Raw genomic sequence first — 25,890 nt, 5'->3', positions numbered from 1 at the left:
ATCACTACTCAAAAATAACTTTTTCAACCACTGGTTCTTCTCGTTAGAACAACCACTAATCAAAAGAGATTTACATGTTGTGCTACCACAAACAAAACCTCATCTGATCATTGTTATCGCAATCTGTACAAAAAACAAAGGTTATAGAGCTACACAATAAAAGGATTTGGGGTAGTTTTTGTATTTCGAAACACAACGTTCACAGACTTACATTCAACTTACAGTTTGAAGATAATGATATTATAAAGTTACTCTTAAAATATTTCTTACTGAGGTGCTGTAGTTTTTGAGAAATGAGTAAAACAATGTCACAAAAATACGTTTCACATGCAAAAATAGATTTTGTCTCCTGTGACATTATTTTTGTGCCTTGTTTTACTCATTTCTCAAAAACTATTGCACCTCAGTAAGAGATATTCCAAGGAAAGCTTTCTAAAACCATCATTATCTTCAAACCTTGTAAGTTAATGTAAATCTGCGGACATTATGTTTTGCATCATGCGAAAAAGTATCCAGACCCTTTAACTCCTTCGGTACATTTATCGATATACTTTAGTTTGTTAACTTCTTGACATTAAATTCTATTCAATATAAAACCCTTTGATATCCTGCCCCGACATATTTAACATGTATTCTTAGTAAACCTTCTTGAGTTCCCGTTTCATAAAAATTACCACAACATCTTGTTGAGCTTTGGTATTTTATATCAACTTAACATTCCTTAAACCATATCACTGCAATGTTGCTTTTAAACCAGTTACATGCAAAATAAGAGGTTATTCAATCTAACAGTAAATGGTATACCCATTTGATACTTACCAACTACTATGTTAAAATCACTCACTCTTCTGCTAGTGTTAATACATTGCTAGTACTGTCAATTAGTACTACAAATACCTAATCGATATCAGAAATAAGTTTACCTTTTTTGCTTAATACTCATAGATTATTATTGATATATTTTAAAATAGTTACTGTACAAAAAAGTGCTGTTTAATGTCCGTCTGTTTCCAAACAACACACTGTAATATTCTATTCATCAAATTGAAACAGATGATTTCTCTTCAGGGTATAACATAACAAGTTAAAGGCAGTGAACACTGTTGGTAATTACTCAAAATAATTATTAGCATAAAACCTCACTTGGTTAAGAGTAATGGGAAGAGGTTGGTGGTATAAAACATTGTGAAAACAGCTCCCTCTGAAGTGGAGTAGGTTTTGAGAAAGAAGTAATTTTCCACGAATTTGATTTCAAGACCTCAAGTTTAGGTCTCGAAATCAAGCATCTGAAAGCACACAACTTGTGTCACAAGGGTGTTTTTTTCTTTCATAGTTATCTTGCAACTCCGACAACCAATCGAGCTCATATTTTCACAGGTTTGTTATTTTATGCATATGTTGAGATACACCATGTGAGAAGACTGGTCTTTGACAATTACCAATAGTGTCCACTGTCTTTAATGATAGACACTCAGAATATAAAAATCAGAAGATAGAAAATCTGAACCTCCCTTTCCAGGAATTGGCATAGTTTGATCTCAGCTAGATAAATCTGTAGATGGGATTTGAGGTATTGCATGGTGAGGTATCAATGTATAGTTGGTTTGCGGTACCATGTATATATCTACTTGCCAAGTAGAGTTTGTTCTTTAGAGAACTGTCTCTCTATATATTCTACTACCGCAGAGTAGATTTTCAGAATTCTGACAGATAAATCCGACATGTTTAAATTCATCCTCATGGTCATGTTTTAAAATACAAAAATCATTAATAATCTTGCAGATTAATAATTTTAACCTCGAAAATCAATCGATTTAATCCTGTGGATAAATCATTTTAATCTGTAGGTAAAATGTTTGGGATTTAATTTTGCTTGCGTGATGATTGCAATAACAACAACACTTTAATTGGTACCATTTTGAATTAAAAAACTAATTTAAACTAACAAGTGAAAAGCACCTTTTGATTCTCTGGCAATGTAACAGCAGACAATATGGGCAAAAATAGTCAAAACGTTTTTCTGTTTTACATTTGATAAAATCAAATTGTCTTCATTGTGGCAAATGAACATAAACATCATCTCCTAATGTAGTAACACAGCACTCTCTAATACAACAACATCCATCTATAACATAAATATACACTGGTAGCAAAATTAAACATTTGTGTCTGAGCTGTTAAAATAAAAGTAAGTGCAAGCTACATGTAAAGGAAATGAAAAAAATATAGTACATATACTAATGAATAAATATATGTATTGAGTTGTACGGGAATATAAAGTATTGAACATAGTACTATAAACAAATCCTAATGGGACTTGTGCATCTATAATGATATATGGATGTGAGTTAAGTGCCTTCAGAACTATACACACGATATCTTAAATAAATTTCCAAGTTATGTGCAGAAATGTCATCATTCTTGCAGGACTCTTATAGGCCAGTCACAACACAGCGATAAACAAAGACGATAACGATCACGTTAACAAGGCACGCCCTCGATTGGTTAAATAAGCACAAGCGTATTCTCTGTGGAGCAATTCAACCAATAGAATGCATTCTTTTTGCGTCGTGATCGTTATCGTTTTTGTTATTGCAAAATAACAATGTTGGGTGGTCAGTTTCTATGTATATTTTGCAGTTTTTATGAAAATAAATCCAAGATACCAGGACTTATGTTGGAGTTATATAAAACATACAATGAATGCATTTCTTTCTTTGTTTCAATTTCACTCAGCGAGAACATTGTAAATCTCTCATCATGATTATATTCTGCTACAATACTTTCATATGCATCCAATACATTAGTTGTATAACAACTTCTTTAAGGCAAGCAAAAATGACTGTTGAAAACTTATCAAGATGCATGCTTGTATGCTTGATGAGGCATTGAGTGAATATGGCAAACGTGTCATGCCAGCATGATGACATTAAGCCAGGCAAATCGCAAACTTGTGGCAAAGTATTGTAAAATTAACTTTATTATAATCAAGGCAAATGGTACAGTAAAGACGCTTTTGTTATATAAAAGTAATTAAATTAATTGGTATTTCATTGAATGTGGACACTGACGACCGGGTTGCACAACACAGGCATAAAGTGTCACCTGCAAAGTTTAGAATACTCTAATTCTAATTACAATTACTTCTGATACTTATGCTTTCTTTGAATGACACAAAGTAAAAAAAAAAAATGTTTCGCGTCCCCGCCCGCTTCCTTTTTACAGGCCGCCTCCTTTTTTATTTTATTTTTTTTTATTTTATTGTATGCACATTATTTTTTATTTTTTTTTAAATAGGTTTTTTTTAAATGATCTCAGCAAAAACAATCTGAATGTCTTGTCTGAATGCCTCGACTAAATTGTTTCATTTATGTTTTGTGTATTTCAGCAGTAAAAAAAACAATGGATATTTGACATTTTAACAAAGAATGGCGGCCATCTTGAAATAAAAAATAAAAAATAAAAAGCCCCTCTTCCTCCTTTTTTTGAAAAACCCGGACGTGAAACATGTTTTTTTTTTTACTCGGCCTAATATGATGCACTGAAATCTCATCACGGACAATGTAGGACTGTTTTTCAAGTAAAATATAAAGTAGCACATTATTACAAACAAACTTACGCATACCAGATGCATCCTATAATTTGGTTGCGTCATCTCATGCTTTATCTTCAAAGAGTTCTTTGTAATCCGGGATAGGTCCTTCCTGTCCGACTGGGTCTTTTAGAACCTCCCTGCCACGCTCTGAAACTGGTATGACCTACAAAGAAAAACAAATCGAATAATTCAGATAATCAAATTGTTTCAGTTAAAATACATAATGTCTGGCATGGGGTGCCTCCGGTTATGCAACGCTTTGTGCTACCGGTTTTAAAATGTGTACTGGTTTTTTAACGCATTGTGTTAAAAACTTATGTGCACGTTTGACGTTTTTTAAAACCTTGCTACAACCAACCTGATTTGTCTAAGATTTAGTTCACATTAGTCTGATATCCATTGCTTTTTTACCGTTTTGCGCTATTTTCCACCATTATACTTTTATTGACAAATATAGCTGACACCTTCCCAGAGCATTTGCAAAACTTAACGCATTCCACTTTGAAAACATACCCATAGTTTACATTTTGTTTGCATTGTTAGCCTGAGTGGAATACACCCAAGGCCTTAGGTCAACAGCATCCTCCTGTTTATTCCCCATACTTGACTTGTGAGTGTAGAGGACAAGTAAAAGTCTTCACAAAGTCTATAACCAACATTTACTACACATATTGAATGATGATAGTTTTCCAAATAGCCCTAGATAGATCAAGAGATGACCATACCTTGTGATATGTAATGAGATCTCCAAGTCTATTATGGACGGAGTGTTGCTTGGATGGGTCTGCACCAAAGAACTGATAGGTACTCCCAGACGCATCAATCAGGAAATGTTTGATTGCTTCTACATCTCGGTAGGATAGTACGTAACCCCAGACCTTCTCACTGACACGAACCAGGAAAGATCCAGGCTTCTTTCCCTCCAAGATTTCTTCTGCTTTCTGACGAGGGATAATACCTGCAAGGGGAAAGATTGAAGAGTCATAATAGATTTGCTTGTAAAGAAATACATATGACACTCCCTGGGGTGGATTTCACAAAGAGTAAAGACTAGTCTCATCTCGAGTTAGGAAAAGTTACATGTCCTAACTCCTCCTAACTTAGGACTAGCTAAATGTTTTTAATATCGCCAAGGACTGGTCCTAAGTTAGGACTAGTCCTTCTTAGGCCTAGTCCTAACTCTCTTTGTGAAATCGACCCCTGAACATAAGTCGTAATTAGAATCATCATCAGTCAACATCATCCAGGCCTAATACTTGACGGAGGCAATAAAGGCGATTGCCTCAGCCTCTTGGTACCCTGCAAACTGTTGTATTTACAATTTCCTCATAGGGTGTGCGTTACCAAGGAGAAAGTGGCCTTGGTGCACTGCCCTTTCAAATGAAGCACACAGGCCTGATCATGCATTTCTGCCTCGGCTGCCTGACTGGTGACAAACGTCCAAATAGACTGAACTTGAACTTGTCCTAGGGCGACCTCATTTACCTTTCCCATTGATTGGTGACCAGTTGTAGAGTTGCTTAGAGATTCGCTTCGTTGGAGGTGACCAAACCACTGCAGTCTGCTATTTCTTATGATGATGCTTAAGAGTGGAGGCTGCTTGGTCATTGATCTAACACATTAATTTGTGACATGTTATGCCATGCATTGTGCAGGATCTTTCTTGAGCATCTCATATAAAAAGGGCATCTAGCCTGGCCTCATATCTTTCTGTCAGACTCCAACACTTGGCATTTTTTAGAATTAGAATACAGGGTGTCAACATAGACCATCAACATTTCTCCTTAACAATACTTTTGCAAATGTACAGACATGAGAGAAATTGTACACATTTATCTGGTTATAGAGCTTGAGAAATTGACTAAAGCCCTAATACTTACCTACATGTATACATATTTCAAGTCCGGCATGCACTTCCATTTTTTAGTACAAAACCTATTTTAACAATTTCAGTTTACTAAAGACCCTTTGCACAACGCGCAGCGCGCATACATGTGCTTCGAGTCCTGTCCGCCATTTTGGGGGTCAAAACATGGACAAAAAGGATGGTACACATTTTTACAAACGCATTGGTGCGTCAACACGTGTACCATCCTTTTGTGCATGTTTTGACCCCAAAATGGCTGACAGGAGACGTGCGTGTATTCGGGCTGCGCATTATGCAATGGGTCTATAGACAGTTATTTGAATATCAGTGCCTTATTCTTATCAGTACAAAATATCAGGAAGACTCGCTGTCCAAAGTCATCTGAAATTACAGAGCTGCCAACATTGGTTTTTGAAAATCAGGAAGATTTTATTTTTAAGTCAGAAAGACTCAATCTCAGCACGGGTCACGACGATTTTTGCGGACATAAAAACCAATATTCATGTACAGACATATACATTTGAAATATTACTAAAGAATATTGCTGTTTATGTTTTAAATGTTTTGCACATGTTTCTAGTTTTGAAGCACTGTGGGGTAACATTCGTCTAAAAAGAGGACCAGCATGGTCAGAAGATGCAACGTTTAAGTTATGTTCAATTATAAACCCTGTGAATAAAGTTTCCGCCTTTTTTATACTGCTGTCATCAGAGCCCGATTTCCTAAAAAAATCTGCAATGCCTAGCGTGTTGGATCGTGCTGTTGCACTACTGCAATGTTTGTCGGAATCTATGTGTCTCAATATGTCGTTTCGTCCGCCGTATTTCACAGATACCTCTGAATAGCACGTAGTGCAAAAGGCATGGTTTTCATCCTTTGATGATTTCTTTATACAAGGCCATTCTTTGTGGTAGTCTTCTTTGTATTTTTGAGCGTATTTAATTTTCTTCACCGACTTACCAGTTGCTCTGCTGGGCGGCGCCATTTTGCTTTACATTCCCAACCACGTTCCCAGTGGTGTACGATGTAGCAGCGTCATTTGCTCGATCGTGGGCAGTGCGTCGTAACGATCCCACACGAGTATACGCCACTGTAAGTGCAATCATCTATTCCAGGGGTTAGTGACGAGAGGTATCGATATAGCGCGCTACCCATGGTGGCGAGGTTGATCAGTGCATGCACATGTATGGATGCGAGAAGACCAAACTACGGTTAGAACAACTTTTTCTGAACATCTATGCAATTAAATATGCACGCGCGCAAACGTTATACACACACGGGCCACGGCGGAGGGCTAGGAAATTCGTCAATTTTATTATTTTTTTCATTAACAGGTTGGGGATCCGGGAGATTTTGACTGCTTGCGGGATGACGGAAGATTGCCGTCAAATACGGGAGTCTTCCGAAAATCCGGAAGAGTTGGCAGCTCTGGAAATTAACACCCCTCACGCACATAAAATTAAAATATAATATACATGACAGATTTGAGTTCATACCATGGAACCACTTGCATGGCTTCTTGCCATTGAAGTCCACACGGATCCCTGCTTGTTTTGGTTCTTGGTTTTCTCTATACCAGCATATAACATCATCTTTAGATACAGGTTGGGATGGTCTCGGCATTCCACTGGCTGGCCTGTGAAGTAAAACGACAAACAAAAAGCACTCGTAAACTTTCAAGTGATTAAACAGTATGGTACAGAATGAAAATCGTTTGAAATAGACAATTACACAAAGCAATCAGTGAAAACCAGAGTCTTCAGTTGGTAAAGGAACGGTGCGTTAATCCAGAGGGCTTTGGTTCAGTCCTGCTCCAGTCAATTATGTTTTGTTCAAAACCCATTTGATTTGAATATTGATTGCAAAAGTTTGCCGGCGCTGGAAGAGAGATGGTGTCATCATCTTTATCCTTTTTCAAACTTGTACATGTAGCAGCCAGATTTTAAAAATAATTGTTCGAATTCAACCTGTTTGGGTCTTATCTCTGCAACCAATAGTCTGTGAAAGTATTTTTTAAAAGTTGTCTTTTGTTCCCCAAACTACGGAACATTGTTGCGCGTTTACCCAAGGTTATTTTAAGTGCATCAATTGTGGTCATACAGTCATTAACTGTCCGCTACATTGCTTAATAGTTTTGCTGCTGTGTTGTCAGTTATCACTAACCACGATTACGATACAACCTGGGAAGATGCAGCGGAGGGATCAGCTTTAGGGGATGTGACTTTTATTTCTAGTATCAAATAATAAACCACCAAGAAACCTGACTGGGTAAATTTGAAGTACTTTTGGGATAAAGACCCTGGACACTATTTGTAATTAATCAATTAGCATAAAACCTTACCTGGTATCAAGTAATGGGGAGAAGTTGATGGTATAAAACATTGTGAGAAACAGCTCCCTCTGAAGTAATGTAGTTTTTGAGAAAGAGGTAATTTTCCACGAATTGTATTTCAAGACCTCAATTTTAGAATTTGAGGTCTTGAAATCAAGCATCTGAAAGCACACAATCTCGTGTGACAAGTGTATTTTTTCTTTCATTATTATCTCGCAACTTTGACGACCAATTGAGCTCAAATTTTCACACGTTTGTTGTTTTATGCATATGCTGAGATACACCAAATGAGAAGACTGGTCTTTGACAATTACCAATAGTGGCCAGTGTCTTTGAATGAAGAAATCCATAATGACTGCAAGTTTAGAAACAATTCTATTTTGTTAAAAGACTTATGAGATTACCTCATCAAGAATAAATGTCATCAACAAACAACACCTTTACAATGATGTCGTCACAACTTTCAAACAAGTCTGTTTTTTAATAAACAAAATTCCATTTAAATAAACTGCTGTAGCTTCCTTGAGATAGACCTTAAAACTTTCACATTGTTGGTAAATTTACACCCGTTTCAGAAAGGCCCGCAAGAGTCACCCCTACAAAAATAGATTAGGAGGGACTCTAGGTCAACCTAAATCAATTTCAGACATTTAACACTAACATCTACATTGGCTGGACTCTTGAAAATATCAACATCTGAAAACAAGGCGCTCCAAACGGTTTCAGACGTCAAACTTTTCATGTATTTATTTCAGAATTTGGTTTGGCGTAACTCTGGAGCGCTTGTCTGAAACGGTTGTTACTCTTTGGAAGTGCTAGTAAGGTATACTACCACAAAGTTTAGAAACAAATGTTTTGGATGTGAAACTTTTTATACAGGTACTTAATTCAGAATTTGGTTTGGCGTAACTCTGGAGCGCTTGTCTGAAACGGTTGTTACTCTTTGCTAGTGCTAGTAAGGTATACTACCACAAAGTTTAGAAACAAATGTTTTGGATGTGAAACTTTTTATACAGGTACTTAATTCAGAATTTGGTTTGGCGTAACTCTGGAGCGCTTGTCTGAAACGGTTGTTACTCTTTGCTAGTGCTAGTAAGGTATACTACCACAAAGTTTACAAACAAATGTTTTGGATGTGAAACGTTTTATACAGGTACTTAATTCAGAATTTGGTTTGGCGTAACTCTGGAGCGCTTGTCTGAAACGGTTGTTACTCTTTGCTAGTGCTAGTAAGGTATACTACCACAAAGTTTAGAAACAAAAATAAGAGAACTACCTGATAGGAGGAGGTTGCTGTTGACTGTCTCCCTTCATTCCTTCATTGTAGATTTCATCTAATGTTAGGTTCTCAAAGTTACCGCTGAGTCTAGATCGACGGACTTCTTCTCTAGCCCAGCGAGCTCTCTGTCTCCGCTCATTGTCAGCATTCTTTGATCTGCGTACTGAATACAAACAAGACAGAATTTAAAAGATCTATTAAATTTGCATCAGGGATAAAGAATATAATTTTTTGGTTTTACTCATATACACTGATGTGTGTTGGCACCGCACGCGCATACTCGGTACTTTCTTGGGTTCTGTGACAAAATATCACAGGCATATTAATACTTCGGTGTGATTCCAACCCACAACCTTTGCAATTCTAGAGCAGTGTCTTACCAACTAGAACACTGAGACTGCCCGGTAGCTAGAGGCAGTTCGAATCCAATGTTTTAGCAGTTGGTTCCGCAATATTTTAATAGATGTTAATCTAGCATCTGCATTAAATAATAATCAGTAGTAAGTTATCATTGATGGTTCACTATAAGAAAATATTCAAATGTAAATTAAATCAAATACCCAATAGTTTAAAGTTTGCATTTTGTTGTGAACTTGTTCAGTGTTCGTCAGTTCTCATATGTGTATATACTATCCTATACATAATCACTCAGTTTTCCAGCCAGCAATATTTTAGACTCTTGTCTAGTACATGAAGGGACTTAGATAAAATAAATTGCCGTTTATTCATTGTAAAAAAGTACAAATGTATGGGTAACCTTTGGACCTATTATAGGGCAACAGCCTGAACCAACGTATTAGAACAAATAACCCATGCTGTCACATCTGCAGTTTACTGCTGACTCACTTTCAATCGCAATCAGACATTCAAAACTAAAGTCAACCTAAATATCAGAGGGAACAATTGGTCTGCGGAAGTTGACCTCTTTTGGTACGTGTTAAATCTATACACACGTTTGTAGTCCCTTGTTGCGCTAGTCATTCCATTAATTCCTTACATAAAATACATATTTGTACTTCACAGATTTGTCCCATGAAGGTCTGACCATAAAGGCACTGGACATGTTTGGTGATTGTTAAAGACCAGCCGTCAATTTCACAAAACTCTTCCTAACTTAAGACTAATCTTAGGACTTAGGACGAGTCCCAACCCTGCACTGTAGCATGCAGACCTTAAGATTAATCCTAAGTTAAGACGAGTTACTCGTCCTAACTCAAGATAAGACGAGTCCTAACTCTTTGTGAAATCGACAGCTGTATTCTCATTTTTTATGCATAAAATAACAAATCTGTGGAAAAATTAAGACTCACTTGGTAATCGAAACTGCAAGTGAACAGTGAAGAAAAAAACCCACCATTGTTGCACAAATTTGTATGCTTTCAGATTGAATGCTTTGACAGGCCTGAAGTCTTTTAATATTTGAGTGAAAAATTACCTCTTTCTCAAAAACTATGTTACTTTGAGGGAGCCATTTCTCACTATGTTTTATACAAATGTAACATTAGTTCTCCATTGCCTTTAACCATACAGTAAGCCTACATCGTACATTACATATTTAATGAATGATGATTTAGATTCAATAGAATGGCAATAATATAAAGAATGATGCTGTGAGTGTGATCTGTGACACACTGTAAGCGTGAATGAATCAAAGGTATGTGTTATTGAGTACATGTAATACCGCACATTATAAATAACACAAAAAACAGCCTTTTTGTAAATAAACAGTATACTATCTGATAGAGAAATTAACAAACAAGTTCATGTAAGACCAAAGAAATAGAACCCGGAGAATGCTGACCTCAGTCGCCCTTTGTGCTGCTGTGGGCGTCGGTATCGATACCGAGCGATACACATACAAGTACAGGGCAAAATGATCATCGCGCGTGACACCCACGTGTGGCAAAATGACCATCACATGACTTGTATGGCAAAACTACAAGATAGCACATGAACTGTTCTAGCATCTAGTGTTTTCATTGGTCAATGTGGCGTCTACTGTATAGCAAAACATCTTGCCATACATGCGTTAAAAAAATGACATACGCGCTTCCATGAGAATGGTCTAACAACCAAACAGCACACTTAATGACACACTCAGCCTTCTCCGAGTCTTATTTCTAATCTCCGAGTCTTATTTATATGTGTAAGACAAACAAACAATTAACTTTTGTTGATTTACATAAATGTGTACTTTAAAACTTTTCATCCAAAACACAAACTGAAAATATTCCGACAAACAAAGTTTTTTGGATTATTTTTCCTATTCTTTAAATTAATTGAGTAAATATAATATTGATCAGATGCAAATTAAAAAACGATTATATCAATTCAACAGATTTATAAACAAATGTGAATCTGGTACCTGTGAGCTTACATGATTGCACTTAGTAAGGGAATCAATGTGTGGTGAAGAGGTTTTCAACTAGTGATTTAAACCTTAACAAGGCCTGCATGGTTCTTGATAATTTTACCGAGACGAAGTCGAGGTAAACTATCAAGAACCAGGCCTCGGCGGGTTTTAACCACTAGTTGAAAACGGATTAAACACACTTTGATTCCCGTTCATAAATACCTTTCAGTCAAAAACATCAACATTTTTGGTCAAAAAGTAAAACAAATGCAAAAATTATAACTGTTCAATGTTTTCTTTCAACACAACACCCCTCCAGATATGAAATGTTAAGGCCCTCGGGTAAACAACTCCTGCTAAGAAGATTGCTGTGCGCGTCGCGCGTATCGCGTGATGTGGCACAACTGTCCCGGCCGTTGCTTTCGACCAATAGGAATGAAGAAACTGTCTTATAAGCACAGGTGCAAGCTCCCCTGTCACGCCCATGTTTCAACATTTTTTACTGGTATTATATCATCCGTGCAAACAACCCCTCGTGATGTCCTCTCGACCAATCAGAATGGATAACCTGTCTTAGGTATTTATGAATTGTCAAAACCACTAGTTGAAGAAATAAAATTCATAAATCATGCATTTCCCATGTAGTGCAATACACATCACAGAAACCCAGCTACATACACCTTGAATTATCTTTTACCACTCAATAACTTGGAAAGAAATTTTGTCATAGTATGACAAGGAAATGTATGACCAGCATACTAAAATAAACATTTATGTTGGCAAATGACCTGGCATGGGTTGAGGGACTAGGCTGCTAAAGATGTGATCTATATATCAACCAATGCATGCTACATGATGTACAAACTCTCCTATTTGATGTGACAGTGGAGTGTTCTTGTAATGCTGTCATTGCTTTTGCTGTCTTTGTCATCCCCTTGGTTCTATTTCCTTGGTATGTCATTCACCTTCAAAAGCTATTCCCAAGGAAGTTGACCATGCTTGGCAATATTAGGGTCAATATGTAATGTAAGTTATCTTCAAGAATTATCAATATCCACCCCACATATTACGTATTAGTTTGGACGACAATTCAGAAGTATTTGAAAACTTAAAAGCTCCCAAGATGCAAATTACTGTAAAATGTTTTACAGTAATTCTGAAATCAAAATCTTTGCCGTAACTTTAATTGAATAAACAAATCCCCACTATATCAGCATTAACCTTTTGTACATTCTGTATTTTTTACTTTGGGGTTGAATAAAAAAATAATTGACTACAGCCAAATTTGAACCAACGACCTTAAGCTGAAAAAGTTGGTCACGCACTGTGTAAAATGCCTTCTTAATGAAGTATCCTTACGTGTCAATTTAAATAAATGTCAAAAACTTGGGTTTTCCTCGCAAAAAAACAGAAAATATCAACAACTTCGTGTGACAAGGGTGTTTATTCTTTCATTATTTATCTCGCAACTTCGAAGACTAATTGAGCTCAAATTTTCACAGGTTTGTTATTTCATGCATATGATGAGATACAGCAAGTGAGAAAACTGGTCTTTGAGAATTACCAATAGTGTCCACTGTCTTTAAAAAGGGCCTACTATTAATTTCAGCCGATGCATTATGTAGATGTCATTGTTTTCAGAGGTCTTTCTGCCAGTCTTAACCACAATCGCATCATTTGGTCAAGTTACCCTTTCCTTTTCCTGTATTCAACTAACTCACTTTCCAGAAATATACCACACTGTATACAGGCAGGAAGTACAAAAATGAACAACCTAAAGTTAACCTTTGTCATGTCCTACTTGTTCTTGCATATTTTCACTTTAACACACTAGACACACAAATTGTGTGTACATTTTTGTTCAAGTTCATAAAGCTAGGCTTTAATGACTACATGTAGTATATAGACTACAGCCATGAAAGCGTTGAAGTCATTAAATGTACCGGTGGTATTTGTTAAGCTTAGACCCTTAAATCATGGAGGAATAATTAAATGTACACTTAACATATACACATTAAAGGGAAGGTACACAATACATTTGGTAAACACTCATACAATTAATGACAATAAAAATCTAACTAAGTACAGCAGCTTTCGATAGTATAAAGCATTTTGATCATTCCACTTTGAATGAAGTAATGTGGTTAAATGGACAAAATCTGGAAGCGTCACTGATACTAACGCTTCTAGATAGTGTTTTCCAATTACAAATTATTCTTCCTGCGAGAACATAATCGTTTTGGATTTCGTGCTACATCTCAAAAATGCGACCACTATTTGAAATGATATATTCACAGGTTAGTTTTATCGTAATACGATGATACAGCCTCACATTTAATATACTTGTAGGATTAATTCAATTAAATGGTTCCAAAAACCAAAGGTATACTTTCCCTTTAAAAAATGTACATGCATGGCAATGTTTACTTTATACAGTACATGCAGACATGTGGCTGTTTCAATATAGAGTAAAAACACTGTTAATAATGATCCTTACAGGTAGTTCATAAATTCAACATACATGTACAATAACTGTATTAAACCCATTTAGCACAATTGAGGCAAACTCTAACTCAATGATACAATGTGTATTTGTAAACACTGTTTATAATGAAGTGAGTTCAACCATGGTTCAACCATGTCATCGGAATGTTAATAACAAGGGTCCATTGTGCTGCCATCCATAACTCTAACCCCACACAATACCTACAATCAAACAGTGCACATAACAAGGAAATAGTCATACATCCTACTTCATTGTACATGTCCTAGGGTCCACACTTACTAGCACACACATAATGTCATCCCAAATTGAATAGGGGGAATTTTTAAATTGAGGAAGTTGAAACGGATGGTACATAACTATTTCTATTTGGTGGAGTGTTGTGGCCGAGTGGGTAGAGCACCGAACTCAATCTCTTGTGTTTCTGTTCAGAAGAGAGGACGTTCGAATCCTGGCCGTGACACTTGTGTCCTTAAGCAAGACACTTAACTATTATTGCTTCTCTCCACCCAGGGGTAAATGGGTACCTGTTAGGGCAGAGTTGGTTCTTGTGATTGATTAGCCTTGACTGCACAACAAATTTGGCAGCACAGGCTGTAATACTCCCCAGGGAGCTGAGATGGTTTAAGGAATGACTTAAGGCCCAGTGACCAGGGGTATTAATGTGGAAGCGCTTTGAGACATGGTGTATACCAGCGAGAAGTGGCAAAAGACAGCCCGAGTTGGGCTTCAATTACATACATTTCAAATGTACCAATAACATTCAAAAAGCCGTTAATAAATGCCAGTTTGAAACCAAACCCAAAAACCTTGCATTGAAACCCAACAGAAAAAAAAGGATTGTTAAATACTTACATTGAACCTTCCAGAATTCCTCAATATTTGCTCGATCCGTCTCGGCCATCTTCATCTTATTCTCATCAGTTTTCTTCAAGACAACGTACAACTCTTCAGCTCGGTGTTTCTCCTCTTCCTTCAACTTCTTATCCCTCTCCTCCTTGGCTTTAATGTCTTTCTCCTTCAAATGGTGATCAATGCATAGACAATCATACAATCTGTTAACAAGCTGATTAATTGCTGAATTATTATTGAAAGTTTTGTCAAAATACCTTTATATCACCTCAGACTAATGAGGAATTATGTGGCATAAACACCCCCCCCCCTGATAGTCAACTTTACAGGCTCTGGAATTACAGGTCTGGAATTTCACATTTCCATGGCCTCTGTTGCCCTGGTCTTGACCTTGGTGCCCATTCAAAAGTTTCACAGAGACTTTTCAAGATGAATATGGCCTTGCCCTCTCAAAGATGAAATTTCCAGGCCTGACCTGATCAATTATTCAAATTTGATCTAACTTTATTTTGAACATGAACTTTCTACATATTAGTTTGAAGCTTGCTCAGTTATCAATAGTGAAATTAAATTGAGGCTGTTCAATTTTTTGGGAGGAGGGTGGTGGATTGTTTTGGAGAAAAAAGGAGATATTCAGCCCCTTTTTTAATAATAAATTACTTATTTAGCACTACTTATTTAGCACTCAAAGCTGTCACTCAGTGACGCTCATGGCGTTTCATTTTTCTGTTTTTTTCCTGCAAGGTATGTAGAACTGTATGTTTTGAAGTATGAGACCTATTCCTTACCATAGCATCATGTAATGGTTTACAAGGTAATTTACCACAATATGCAGCCAATCAAACCAGGACCACCTGGGTGAACCCCCTTCTCTTTACTACAAGTGCACGTGGTTCTTTTACGTATGCAATACACAAAACAAAAGACAATACGACTTGATGTTCCATCCGAAGGCCACACAAATAATGGATTTATAAGTGTCATGACCGGTACTTGAACCCACACTCTGCTGATCAGAAACACCAGAGCTTGAGTTCGGTGCTCTTATCCGCTCAGCCATGACACACCGCCCCAGGCTGTGCCATTTTCATAAAGGAATCATCAAAATATAAAGTGAAATCATCTGCATTTTTGTTGCAGATCTTAAATTATCAAAACTTGTGGACAATTCCTTATTGTTTAAAGTTACATTGAATTTTGAATTCACATCATGAAGAAAATTAATAGTCTTCAGCACAGCACACCTATATGTATGAGTCAGGTTTTAACTTCAAATCATCCCACTGCTATTGAACTCACCCGCTGTTTTTTCAGTCTCTCTGCTTTATGTAAAAGCTCCAATTCAATCTGTTCTTTCTTCTTTTTCTCTTCTTCTAAGCGTTCCTTCTTCTTCCTTGCTGCTTCCATTGACGCCTTGAGAGCTTCTTGCTCAGCTTTCCTTTTCGCAAGCTCCTTCTGTCTCTCTACTTCCAGCAACCTCTTCTGCTCAACTTCTTTCTGTCGTCTCTCTTCTTCGTCAGCAAGACGTTTCTTTTCTTCTGCGGCAGCTTTTTGCCATTTGGCTTTCATCTCTTGAAGTTTCTGTTCTTCTTCCTCGACCTTCTTCTTTCTCTCTTGCTCCTCAGCCTGCTCCTTGGCGAGCCGCTCTTTCAGTACTTTCTCTGCAGCTTCCTTTTCCCTGAGGATGCGTTCTTCTTCTAACCTGGCACTCTCTAGTACAGCTTTCTCAGCAGCAAGTCTTGCCTGTTCCTCCCTTAGATTGCGCTCCTCTTCTGCACGTTTCTTGCGCCCCTCCTCTTCCTTTGCCCTATAAGAAGGTTTAAGAAAGCAACACCAAACTCCATGAGGCAATACTTGGTATTGGTTTTATTTTTGTCTTGATATTGTTGCTATCACTGTTATGAACATCATCCTCGAGTACACACAAGCTAAAATATAGTTATTGGCCTTTCGTTTCGACCCTGGCAGAGTCTCAAAACTTCAGGCAGTAACGCCTCTAAGATTGTGAATTCCTATTACATGTAATAATAAATAATAATAATAAGACTTGTAATGCGCACATATCCACCCTGCTGGGTGTTCAAGGCGCAGTAAAACCAAAAACAAAACAAAAAACAAAACACAACACAAAGAAAAGCAGACACAACAAAATTAGTCATTGAAAACCTGTGACATAAGATAAGTTTTGAGAAGAGACTTGAATTTTGCGGTACAAAGACAAGATCTAAGATGAAGTGGTAGAGAGTTCCAGATGCGTGGCGCGGCTGAAGAAAAAGACCTATCACCCCATATTAGGGATTATTCTTCCTGCATCATGGACATACTTCACTCTGGATTTGTAGCAACATCTCAGAAACATGACCAGATGCTACTTCCATTGTACAAATCTACATTTAGATAGGATTCTACAAATTTAACAAATCCAAAAAACAAAGATAATTACTATAAATTTCACAAGTTGATTGTAGTACTGACTTCACTACAAGTTTTAAAAAGATGAACTGTTCCAAACACACTAATATTTTCAAACAGACATCTTCCTTTTCTGTATGAATTGTTGGTACAGAAAACAAAAGTGACCTGCATTTTGTTGAGAAGGAGGGCTTATTTCATTGTAAGAAAAAAACAGCATGTTCTGTTTACCAGGCAGACTTCTAAAAACGCCTAAATTCAGACAAACAGTTTAAAATTGTTCATCCCCGTGTATGTTCTAACCATCCTAAGCATGGGAATTTAAGAATGTTTTAAGACATTGAAGTTATTACCTCTTGGCCTCTGCTTCTTGATGAGCAAGCTGATTGGCTTTTAGTTGTCGTTCTTTGACCAAGATGTCTTCAATTTGTTTATCACTGTCATGGTCTCCCATCACCCACACCCACTCCTTGCTGTCCCTGCCTAACAGCCACTCTACCGTCTTGCCACCTACGCACAACCAAGCAAATCAAAACAGGCAAAGTTCAAATAACATTGTGGGCAAATACTTCAAACCCTTCATTGATTTCAAGACCTCAAATTCTAAACCTGAGGTCTCGAAATCAAACTCATGGAAAATAATTTTTTTCCTGAAAACTTCTCCATTTCAGAGAGGGAGCCTAATCTCACAACGTTTTATACTACCAACCTCTCCCATTACTCGTTACCAAGTAAGGTTTTATGCTAATCAATATTTTGAGTATAAATAATGAGTAATTACCAAAAGTGTCCACTGCCTTCATTATAACCGTTTTAGTCTTACTTCCAGCAGACAGCCTCCCCAACTACATCCCACATCATGTATGAAATGTTTGTACTAAATGCTGGCACTGCCCACAGGTCCGTCTCACAAGGAAATCTATCCCAATGCCAAAATCCAATTCAGGTAAACATCAAGCTGCTGCTCGTCGGGCCAACTTGTTCCCCCTACACTTAAGAATCCCTTGCCCCCTACTGAAGCTACTGAAGTTTTAAGACACAGTACTAAAATTTGAGATATTAATAGGTGGGGCATGTGGAGCTTTCCCTGGTTGGTCAAAACTTTAAGTCTAATTTGTCATTATTCTACCAGGGTTTAATCCCAAAAACTGGGCCTTTACCTTAATTTGGCTGTTATCTTTGTTTATGTTCTCATCAGTCATTTTCTTTTCACAAACAGTAGGGCCTGTTTTAATATAAGGGAATAAAAGGGTAGCGGCGAGTTCTTAAAAGAACACGTTGCCTTGGATCGGTCGAGTTGGTCCTTGAAAAGCGTTTGTAACCGTTTGTTATAAAATGCATATGGGTAGAAAGATGTTGTAAAAGTAGAATACAATTATCCACACAAACATGCCTTGAAATTGCATGGTTTTTCGCTTACCTCGTCAACTAACACGGTCGCCATTTATGGGAGTCAAATTTTTGACTCCCATAAATGGCCGACCGTGTTAGTTAGCACAGTAAAAGGGAAACCATGCAATTTCGAGGCAAACTTGTGTGGATCATTGTAGTCTACTTTTAAAACATCTTTCCAACCATATGCATTTTATAAAAAACGGTTACAAACGCTTTTTATAGACCAACTTGTCTGATCCAAGGCAACGTGTTCCTTTAAAGGGCCTTTTAAAACCGGCAAGGTCGTGGTAGTGTGATAAAGGCCCATTCATTGCCTTTTTGATTAAAAGGCGTAATAAATGTTTGCGCATAGTAGTCTTGGTGCAAGACGTTTGTCATTTTCCTTTCACACACAGCGTGGCAAACTCACCAACAGCGTCTGCATCGCCCGTACTGAGAAGCGTCTTGCACCAAACTGTCTGAGGTATTTATGAATGTTTGTTTTTAAAGCTGCTGGGCACCTGGAAAACAATGTTTTGCTGAGAGGTCTCCCCAGGGTTTAATAGATACTGACCTTTCTTCTTCTTTTTCTTGGTTTTCTTCATTTTCTTCTCATACTCCTCGTCATTGATCTTCCATTTTCTGATCTGCTCCTCTCGCATCTTACAAAAGAGGATTTCCTTCTGCTCATCCGAGAGTTCAGCAAGGATCTCTGGATCAATATACATGTCTCTAAGGATTTGTTGCAACATCTTGATGGTTGTTTTTACTTCCTCAGTAATGAAAACAATGAAGTTTAATACAATGAAGCATCATCAAGTACATCTACAGTACGTGTGGCATCTGTAAACTAAACAAGAAAAGGCTATTGCAGACTGCAAAATATTGGCGTATAATGTATTAAAACCTGTGTGTGGGTGAACTATTTTATTGGCCTTTTGTATTGAACATTCAACGCATTGCCTGGACCAATTTAGGAAAAGATTGCCACACAGCAATGTCTTGCCAGTATGTAGCTGGATTTGTGTGCATGTTAAAATAAGAGTACATGTAGAAGTTAACACCCAATAGTCCTAACACCCAAGGACATCCATGCTGTATGCATGGCTACTCTGATAAAATGATACTTAAATTAATGAGTTCTCCTGCACTATTGCAGGTACTGAGGTACTGATACATAAAACGTGTACACAGTCATGTACCATCAGTCTCTGGCAGACATGTATAAAGCTCTTGCAGTCTCAGATTTAAAGGGCCCTCTCCCAGTCAGATTATAAGTAGGCCCTAAGTTCTCAGTCTCAGCCTTGGTCTCAGGGTATCATGGGTATGGGTACTTTATGTTACACGTCCTCACAAAGTTTGAAGATAATGACAGCAGAAAGCTTCCCTAAAAATATTAATTGCTGAGGTGCTGTAATTTTTAATATGAGTTAAACAATGTTTGCTGTGATTATACAATGTAATCTTGATTACTATCAAGATTCAACACGCTTTCATTAAAATGCCAGTAACAATGTTGTTCTTAGTGTTACACATTCGTGTTTGTAATCACTAATTTGCAAAAATCCAGGAATTAGAACACTATAGGCCTAAATAATGTATTTTAGTGTGTTGTGTCAGAGTACCTATTGTTCCATGTTTGTCTGGCCTTTTTTTTTCTGGGTTGTTGTAGTTATTGAGAAATGAGTAAAACGATGTACTGCATTATGACTGCATATTGATGCACATCAAGATTCAACATGCTTTAATTAAAATGTCATTAAACAGTGTCAAGTCCCTACTTTTAGTACAGAGTGTTCATCCATGTTTATAAGCACCAATTGCAATTTATGCATGAATTAAAACCCTATAGGCCTAAATACTGTATTTTATAGCACGTTGTGTCAGAGTATGGTCATGTTCCATGTTTGTTTGTCCCTTTGTTTGCACTTTTATTTGTTAGTGTTGGAGTGTTTGATTCATGCTCAGGAAAATAGCCCTATTGTATCCTGCTAATTTTTTTATTTTTTTATTTTTTTTAAATTTTTTTTTCATAGAAGAAAATGAACTGGAAATAAGAAATAAATAAATAATGTAAGTTTGTATTGTTTGTAACAACATAAACTTTGACAGCAAACAATCTTAGAAGCTCTCAACTGACTACAGCATTCCAAACACTAGTGAGTGCAGGTGACCTTTTCAACAGAATTAAGAGAGAATCCGATTAACATTTGCTGTCATCAATACAATAGGCCTTTAATGTACTTAAGTGACTTAATTGCTTGACGCATCATACTAGACTGTAGTCATCAACATTAGTAGTAATTATAGAGTTATTGGTGTCAGAGGTTGGATAGAACAAACAATGTTATATTTGGGATATGACTTATTATTTCAGATCAAACAATAAACCACAAGGGAAAATGACTGGGTAAATTATAAATGATTTGGAACTGAACAACCCAAAATAATATGTAGTAAAAGCACAGAGTAACATTGCTTAAATTACGTTGGTGATTGAAGGTTACCTGAGCACCAAAACCCACTCCTTCCTCCATGACTATTTTATTAAAGTCACCTGGAAGTGGTATTTTGTGAAAATAAATCTTTTGTCACTAATATATCATGTGTTTTGATGAGTGGAATATGAATAAACAGTTAACTAAGGTTCTACAAAAATAGTTTTTATCTTATTTACAAATTTAAGAGATAGGCCCCGACCCGAGAGGGCGCTGTTCGTGACGTCAATCAAGGCACGATATTTGAGGAGAAAATGCTGCACAGCGCTGAAAAAGATGTCGGACCAACCACTAGGCACTATTGCTCTTGTGAGTCTGACCAGCTATGCAGACTGACCCCATCTTTAGTTGTTTTGCTGCATCTCAGCAATAAGCTTGGTCGTGATGCCGGCAAAATGCAAGAATTTTTGTTTTCGAAATGTACAAACTCACGACTTGGACCTGCCTGTATTTACACGTGTGTTATCTCTACACATCAAGGCAAAGTCTGCCTCGATTGACGTCACAAAAGGGGTAGGCGGAGTCAACCCCAAACAACTTTATATATTTTGTTAAACATATCAATCGTGACAAACAATTACTCAAAAAATGGTTTTATTGTTACTAAACATACTGTAACACTCTTACATTTGAAACTAGACAGCGAAGCTGCCATGGCGAGCTGCCGATCGCCAGATAGAACCAATGACTGACAGAAAAACCAATCATTTGATCAACTGATGGTCACAGGGGTGGAGACATTGACAAGTTTGAAGTTAAGACCATTTAAGGTTCTCATCTTTTCATATTATCTACATGTAAGCAGCAATATTTGATTGAAGTTTTAAATCTGTACATCATTGCAACAAAAGGTGATGACCATTTAAAAGGAAACGTTGCCTTGGATCGGACGAGTTGGCGGTATAAAAAGCATTTGTAACCATTTGTTATAAAATGCATCCCCCCCATATGGTTGGAAAGATGTTTTAAAAGTAGAGTACAATGATCCACACGAATTTGCCTCGAAATTGTGTGGTTTTCCTTTTGCTTTGCGAACTAACACGGTCGGCCATTTATGGGAATAAAAAATTTGACTCCCATAAATGGCCAACCGTGTCAAGTCAAGGTAAAAGGAAAATCATGCAATTTTGAGGCATATTTGTGTGGATCATTGTACTTTACTTTTAAAACATCTTTCCAACCATATGCATTTTATAGCAAACAGTTACAAGCGCTTTTCAAAGACCACCTCGACCGACCCAAGGCAACAGGTTCCTTTAAGGTTTTCATTGTTTTAGCTCATTCAACTTGAACCAGTGATAAACTCTTTAAGTTTTATATTTTCGTGTGAAGCTTCATGCAAGAAGTAATTTGATTCAGATGTTTAATTTCCAGAAGAATAGTTTCAATTCAGTACATCGTTGCAATAAGAAGTTATGACCATTTAAGGTTTTCATTGTTTCAGCTCATTCAACTGGAACCATTGATGCACTCTTTGAATTTTATCTTTTCATATGTATCTATACGACAGAAGCAATGTTTGACTTAAGTTTCAAGTCAGTACATCGTTGCAATCAGGAGTAATGATCATTTTATGTTTTTCATTGTTTCAGCTCATTCAACTGGAACCAGTGACAGAGAGATTGAATTTTGTTTAAACAAATTATTTCAAAACTTTAAGATTTAAGTTTGAGTTTGTTTCTTTAAAATCCAGATGTCAATGTTTGACTTTGAGTCTGAAAAAAAAACTTATAAAATTTTTTGTATTCCAAAAACTTTAACATTTTCTTATTCCAAAATCATTATTGGAAAACATAGCTAAAAACTACAAAAAATGACTGACCTGTATATAACAATCTCACTTGGGCTTGTAACATACCAAAAACAACTCAACTCAAAGACTGAAACTTAAACCAAAAACTTTAAAATTTCCACTGAGTGCGGACGGCCGGATGGACGGACGGACAGACAGACAGACAGACGGACGGACAGACGGACGGACAAAATTGGTATTACATAGGCTCGCATACTGCTAAAGCAGCTCGCCAAAAAAGAGTTCTATTTCCAGGTGACTTTAATGACACAACATTATACAGTGAACACAAAAAAACACCATTATGAAGCCCCATTACAAGTGCCAAAACACTGGACTGCTCAGTCCGCTTGGCCCTACGCCCACAACCAGGGACTGCCATGACTTTATGAAAGAGAGCTTTTTGTGCCAGTTTACGTTTTGCAATCAGCTTGTTCTTGTGATCATGAAACTTATCGACCGATTGCTACTGTACTTACAAGTACTTGTAGATCACCCAACTGCTGGAATTTGTTAGGAAAACATCACAAATTCTGAAAGTAGATTTTTGTTCACATCTTTGTAATCCAACTTGCTCCCTTCAGAAATAATGTTTTCATGTTCTCATAATGATTCAGCGCACCGAATACAATCAACTTTACGGCTGTTTAGTGAAATCATTTAGTTTACATCTGTGAGACACGGCAGTGGGATTATGTGTTGCATGATTGTTGCATGAACGTTTTCACAAAACAGACCATGTAATCTTAAATGTAATTTGGTCCCAATGAAATTTTATTAGCATAATAGCTGTTAAGGGAACTTGACAAAGTACGGTTTATCAAACCCAAATAATATTGCTTGGGACTGGTGCATAAAGCCATTATACACTTTCGGTAAACAGTATTGTCCAAGTCCCACACTTCGTGTATCACAACTTATATAAAATAACAATCCTGTGGAAATTTAGGCTCAATCGGACATCGGAGTCGGGAGAAAATAACGGGAAAACCCACTCCTGTTTTCGCGCATTTCGCCGTATCATGACATGTGTTTATAACAAATCCGTAATTCTCGTTAACGAGAATTTATATTGGTTTACCGTTTTCTCAAAAAGTAAAGCATTTCATGGACTAATATTTCAAGAGAAGTCTTTCACCATTACCGTCTGTAAACCCTGTAAATTATTTGTAAATCTGTGAACTTTTTAATTTTTTTCTGTACCGAAAGGGTCCAATGGCTTTAATCCTGGAGTAATAATAGCGTTGAAAAGCAATGTTTTGACCTACATGCAACCTATGGGACTTCTCAAAAAAACAAGTTGGAATTTCATTAAGATTTGAAAAAAAATTCACTCCCAAGAAAAAGTAATTGATTTCCCCCAAAATGTGTGGTTGTACCTCATCATCTCATGACCATGTGAATTTCAACATGAAGTTAGTTATTTGTAGCTTTCATGATTCAATCAAAAGTTCTAGAATTAAGCCGATTGAAAACCATGACAGTGGACACATAGACCATATTATATAACACCCAAGCAGATCCTTGCCATTTGATTGGAGGATTGTCCGTCACGTGATAGCAAATAAAAGTACCATTGCACGCTGAGTCACTCGCCGTGCTTTTTCGTTCCATCCGAAAAGTACCATTGCACGCTGGCACGCTGCCAGCGTGCAATGGTACTTTTCGGATGGAACGAAAAAGCTGAGTAAAAACATCACTGCGTGCGCGTGTCTTTGGTAACGCAGCAGGTGTTACTGCAAGAAGGCATAGTAAAATTACTAGCATTCGGCTTCTACAGTTGAAATTGTTTGTTTTGAAAGTTGTTTCTTTCAATCAAAATGACAAAGTTCTACTTGGATGTTATATAAAACAAATAATGAATGTTTTTCATTCGTGCAATGGTGCGAATATGTTCATTCGTTGAAAGCTGGAATGTTCCATTCAACTCGGCTCCGCCTCGTTGAATAGAACATTCCATCTTTCAACTCATGAACATATTCGCACCATTGCACTCATAAACATTCATTATGTGTATAATATTGACATGGATTGAATTACATTCATTGGTGCTAGTACTACTACTAGTATAGTAGGGTCAAGGCTCAACGAACAAGCATGTCAAGCAATAGGCACCAACCCAATCAATTGGGATAAATTGTCAATTTTATGGGGCTAGCCTGGTTTATTTAAAACAATATGCTAAAATAGAACCAGCAGTAACCCGGGCGCTGTCTCACTTGTACCACAGATGTCAAATCTTCGAAAAGGAAGTTCAACTTCAACATGATTTATTGGGCAACTCAACAAAAAAGAAAACGGGTCATGACAGTTCTAACCCCTCCGCCCCGTCTCTCAACTCAACATAATTTGCCAAAAACCCTAATCATAAAATTTGACTTCTTATAATAAGACAAACCACTTACCAAGCTGAAACTCTGCTTCTGAAGCGCAATGAGCGACGCGATAAAATATCCGAGCCTGCTATATATCCGTACTGATGTACAGACCTCAACAATGCAGTGTTGTGACCACTTCCGGGTTTACAAAAGCACCAGGGGCAAAAAGCCAGCCCGCGCCTGCTGCCTGCATGAGCAGCAACAACAATGAACAAACAAGTTAGAAATACCTAAAAGAACGAAGTAGTTGTCTTTGCTCACATGATTTGCACTGGTTATAAATAATCTTGAGAAGTTACTCTCAGCTTGGCACCAAAGTACAGACACTGCCCATGCTCAGAATGAAAAGATATGCTCACTTTCTAGAGAGCAGATTTCATGAGGTCGGCAGTTCCGACTGTTGAAAAAAGCACCGTGTATTTTGCACGGAGTATCACCGGTCTTGTACCCATCGAAGCTACACTATAATACCCAATGTACAAATAAGTCTGGTGCGCATGGTTTGTGTATAAAAATAAGTGCTAAAAAAAGTTTTACGCTCGTCCAATGAAGTCTGTTGTCGTTTATGCGTCCTCAGCCCCGCCCCGCCTAAAAAGTGTTGTTTTATTTGCATAATCATAAGAAGGGTGGTTTGGTAACTGAATTGTTCAGTCTA

The 25,890-nt window shown here is 37.2% G+C and overlaps 1 protein-coding gene across 6 annotated transcripts; it reads right to left on the bottom strand.

The window, feature by feature from the left end:
* Window positions 1-3,461: 3,461 nt before the first annotated feature.
* LOC117303885 (SH2 domain-containing protein 4B-like) lies at window positions 3,462-25,632 on the bottom strand. Of its 6 annotated transcripts, none has more exons than XM_033788317.1 (9): window positions 25,263-25,632; window positions 19,142-19,417; window positions 17,547-17,703; window positions 16,081-16,588; window positions 14,785-14,947; window positions 9,071-9,236; window positions 6,959-7,098; window positions 4,321-4,553; window positions 3,462-3,758 (listed from the first exon to the last, which is right to left on the bottom strand). In XM_033788317.1, exons 2-9 carry the CDS (start codon window positions 19,317-19,319, stop codon window positions 3,657-3,659), a joined length of 1,647 nt encoding a protein of 548 aa, XP_033644208.1. In that variant the 5' UTR covers window positions 19,320-19,417; window positions 25,263-25,632; the 3' UTR covers window positions 3,462-3,656. The 6 variants fall into 6 exon arrangements, with proteins under 6 accessions (XP_033644208.1, XP_033644209.1, XP_033644211.1 ...); XM_033788318.1 differs by having other exon boundaries at window positions 19,142-19,410; XM_033788320.1 differs by having other exon boundaries at window positions 19,142-19,336.
* Between the last annotated feature and the right edge of the window lie 258 nt (window positions 25,633-25,890).

This window comes from Asterias rubens, chromosome 20, assembly GCF_902459465.1.
Source record: "Asterias rubens chromosome 20, eAstRub1.3, whole genome shotgun sequence".
NCBI classification, from domain to species: domain Eukaryota; kingdom Metazoa; phylum Echinodermata; class Asteroidea; order Forcipulatida; family Asteriidae; genus Asterias; species Asterias rubens.
This window is presented reverse-complemented; position numbering and strand designations above follow the sequence as displayed.

What these genes read in the sequence shown, in the direction of transcription:
- LOC117303885 (XM_033788317.1), bottom strand. Translation starts at nt 19,319, where the DNA reads ATGTTGCAACAAATCCTTAGAGACATGTATATTGATCCAGAGATCCTT. An exon ending in AGAGACTGAAAAAACAGCGG is followed by an intron (nt 14,948 to 16,080) that starts GTGAGTTCAATA and finishes CACCATTTGAAG; the next exon opens with GAGAAAGACATTAAAGCCAA. An exon ending in GGAATTCTGGAAGGTTCAAT is followed by an intron (nt 9,237 to 14,784) that starts GTAAGTATTTAA and finishes GTTTGTATTCAG; the next exon opens with TACGCAGATCAAAGAATGCT.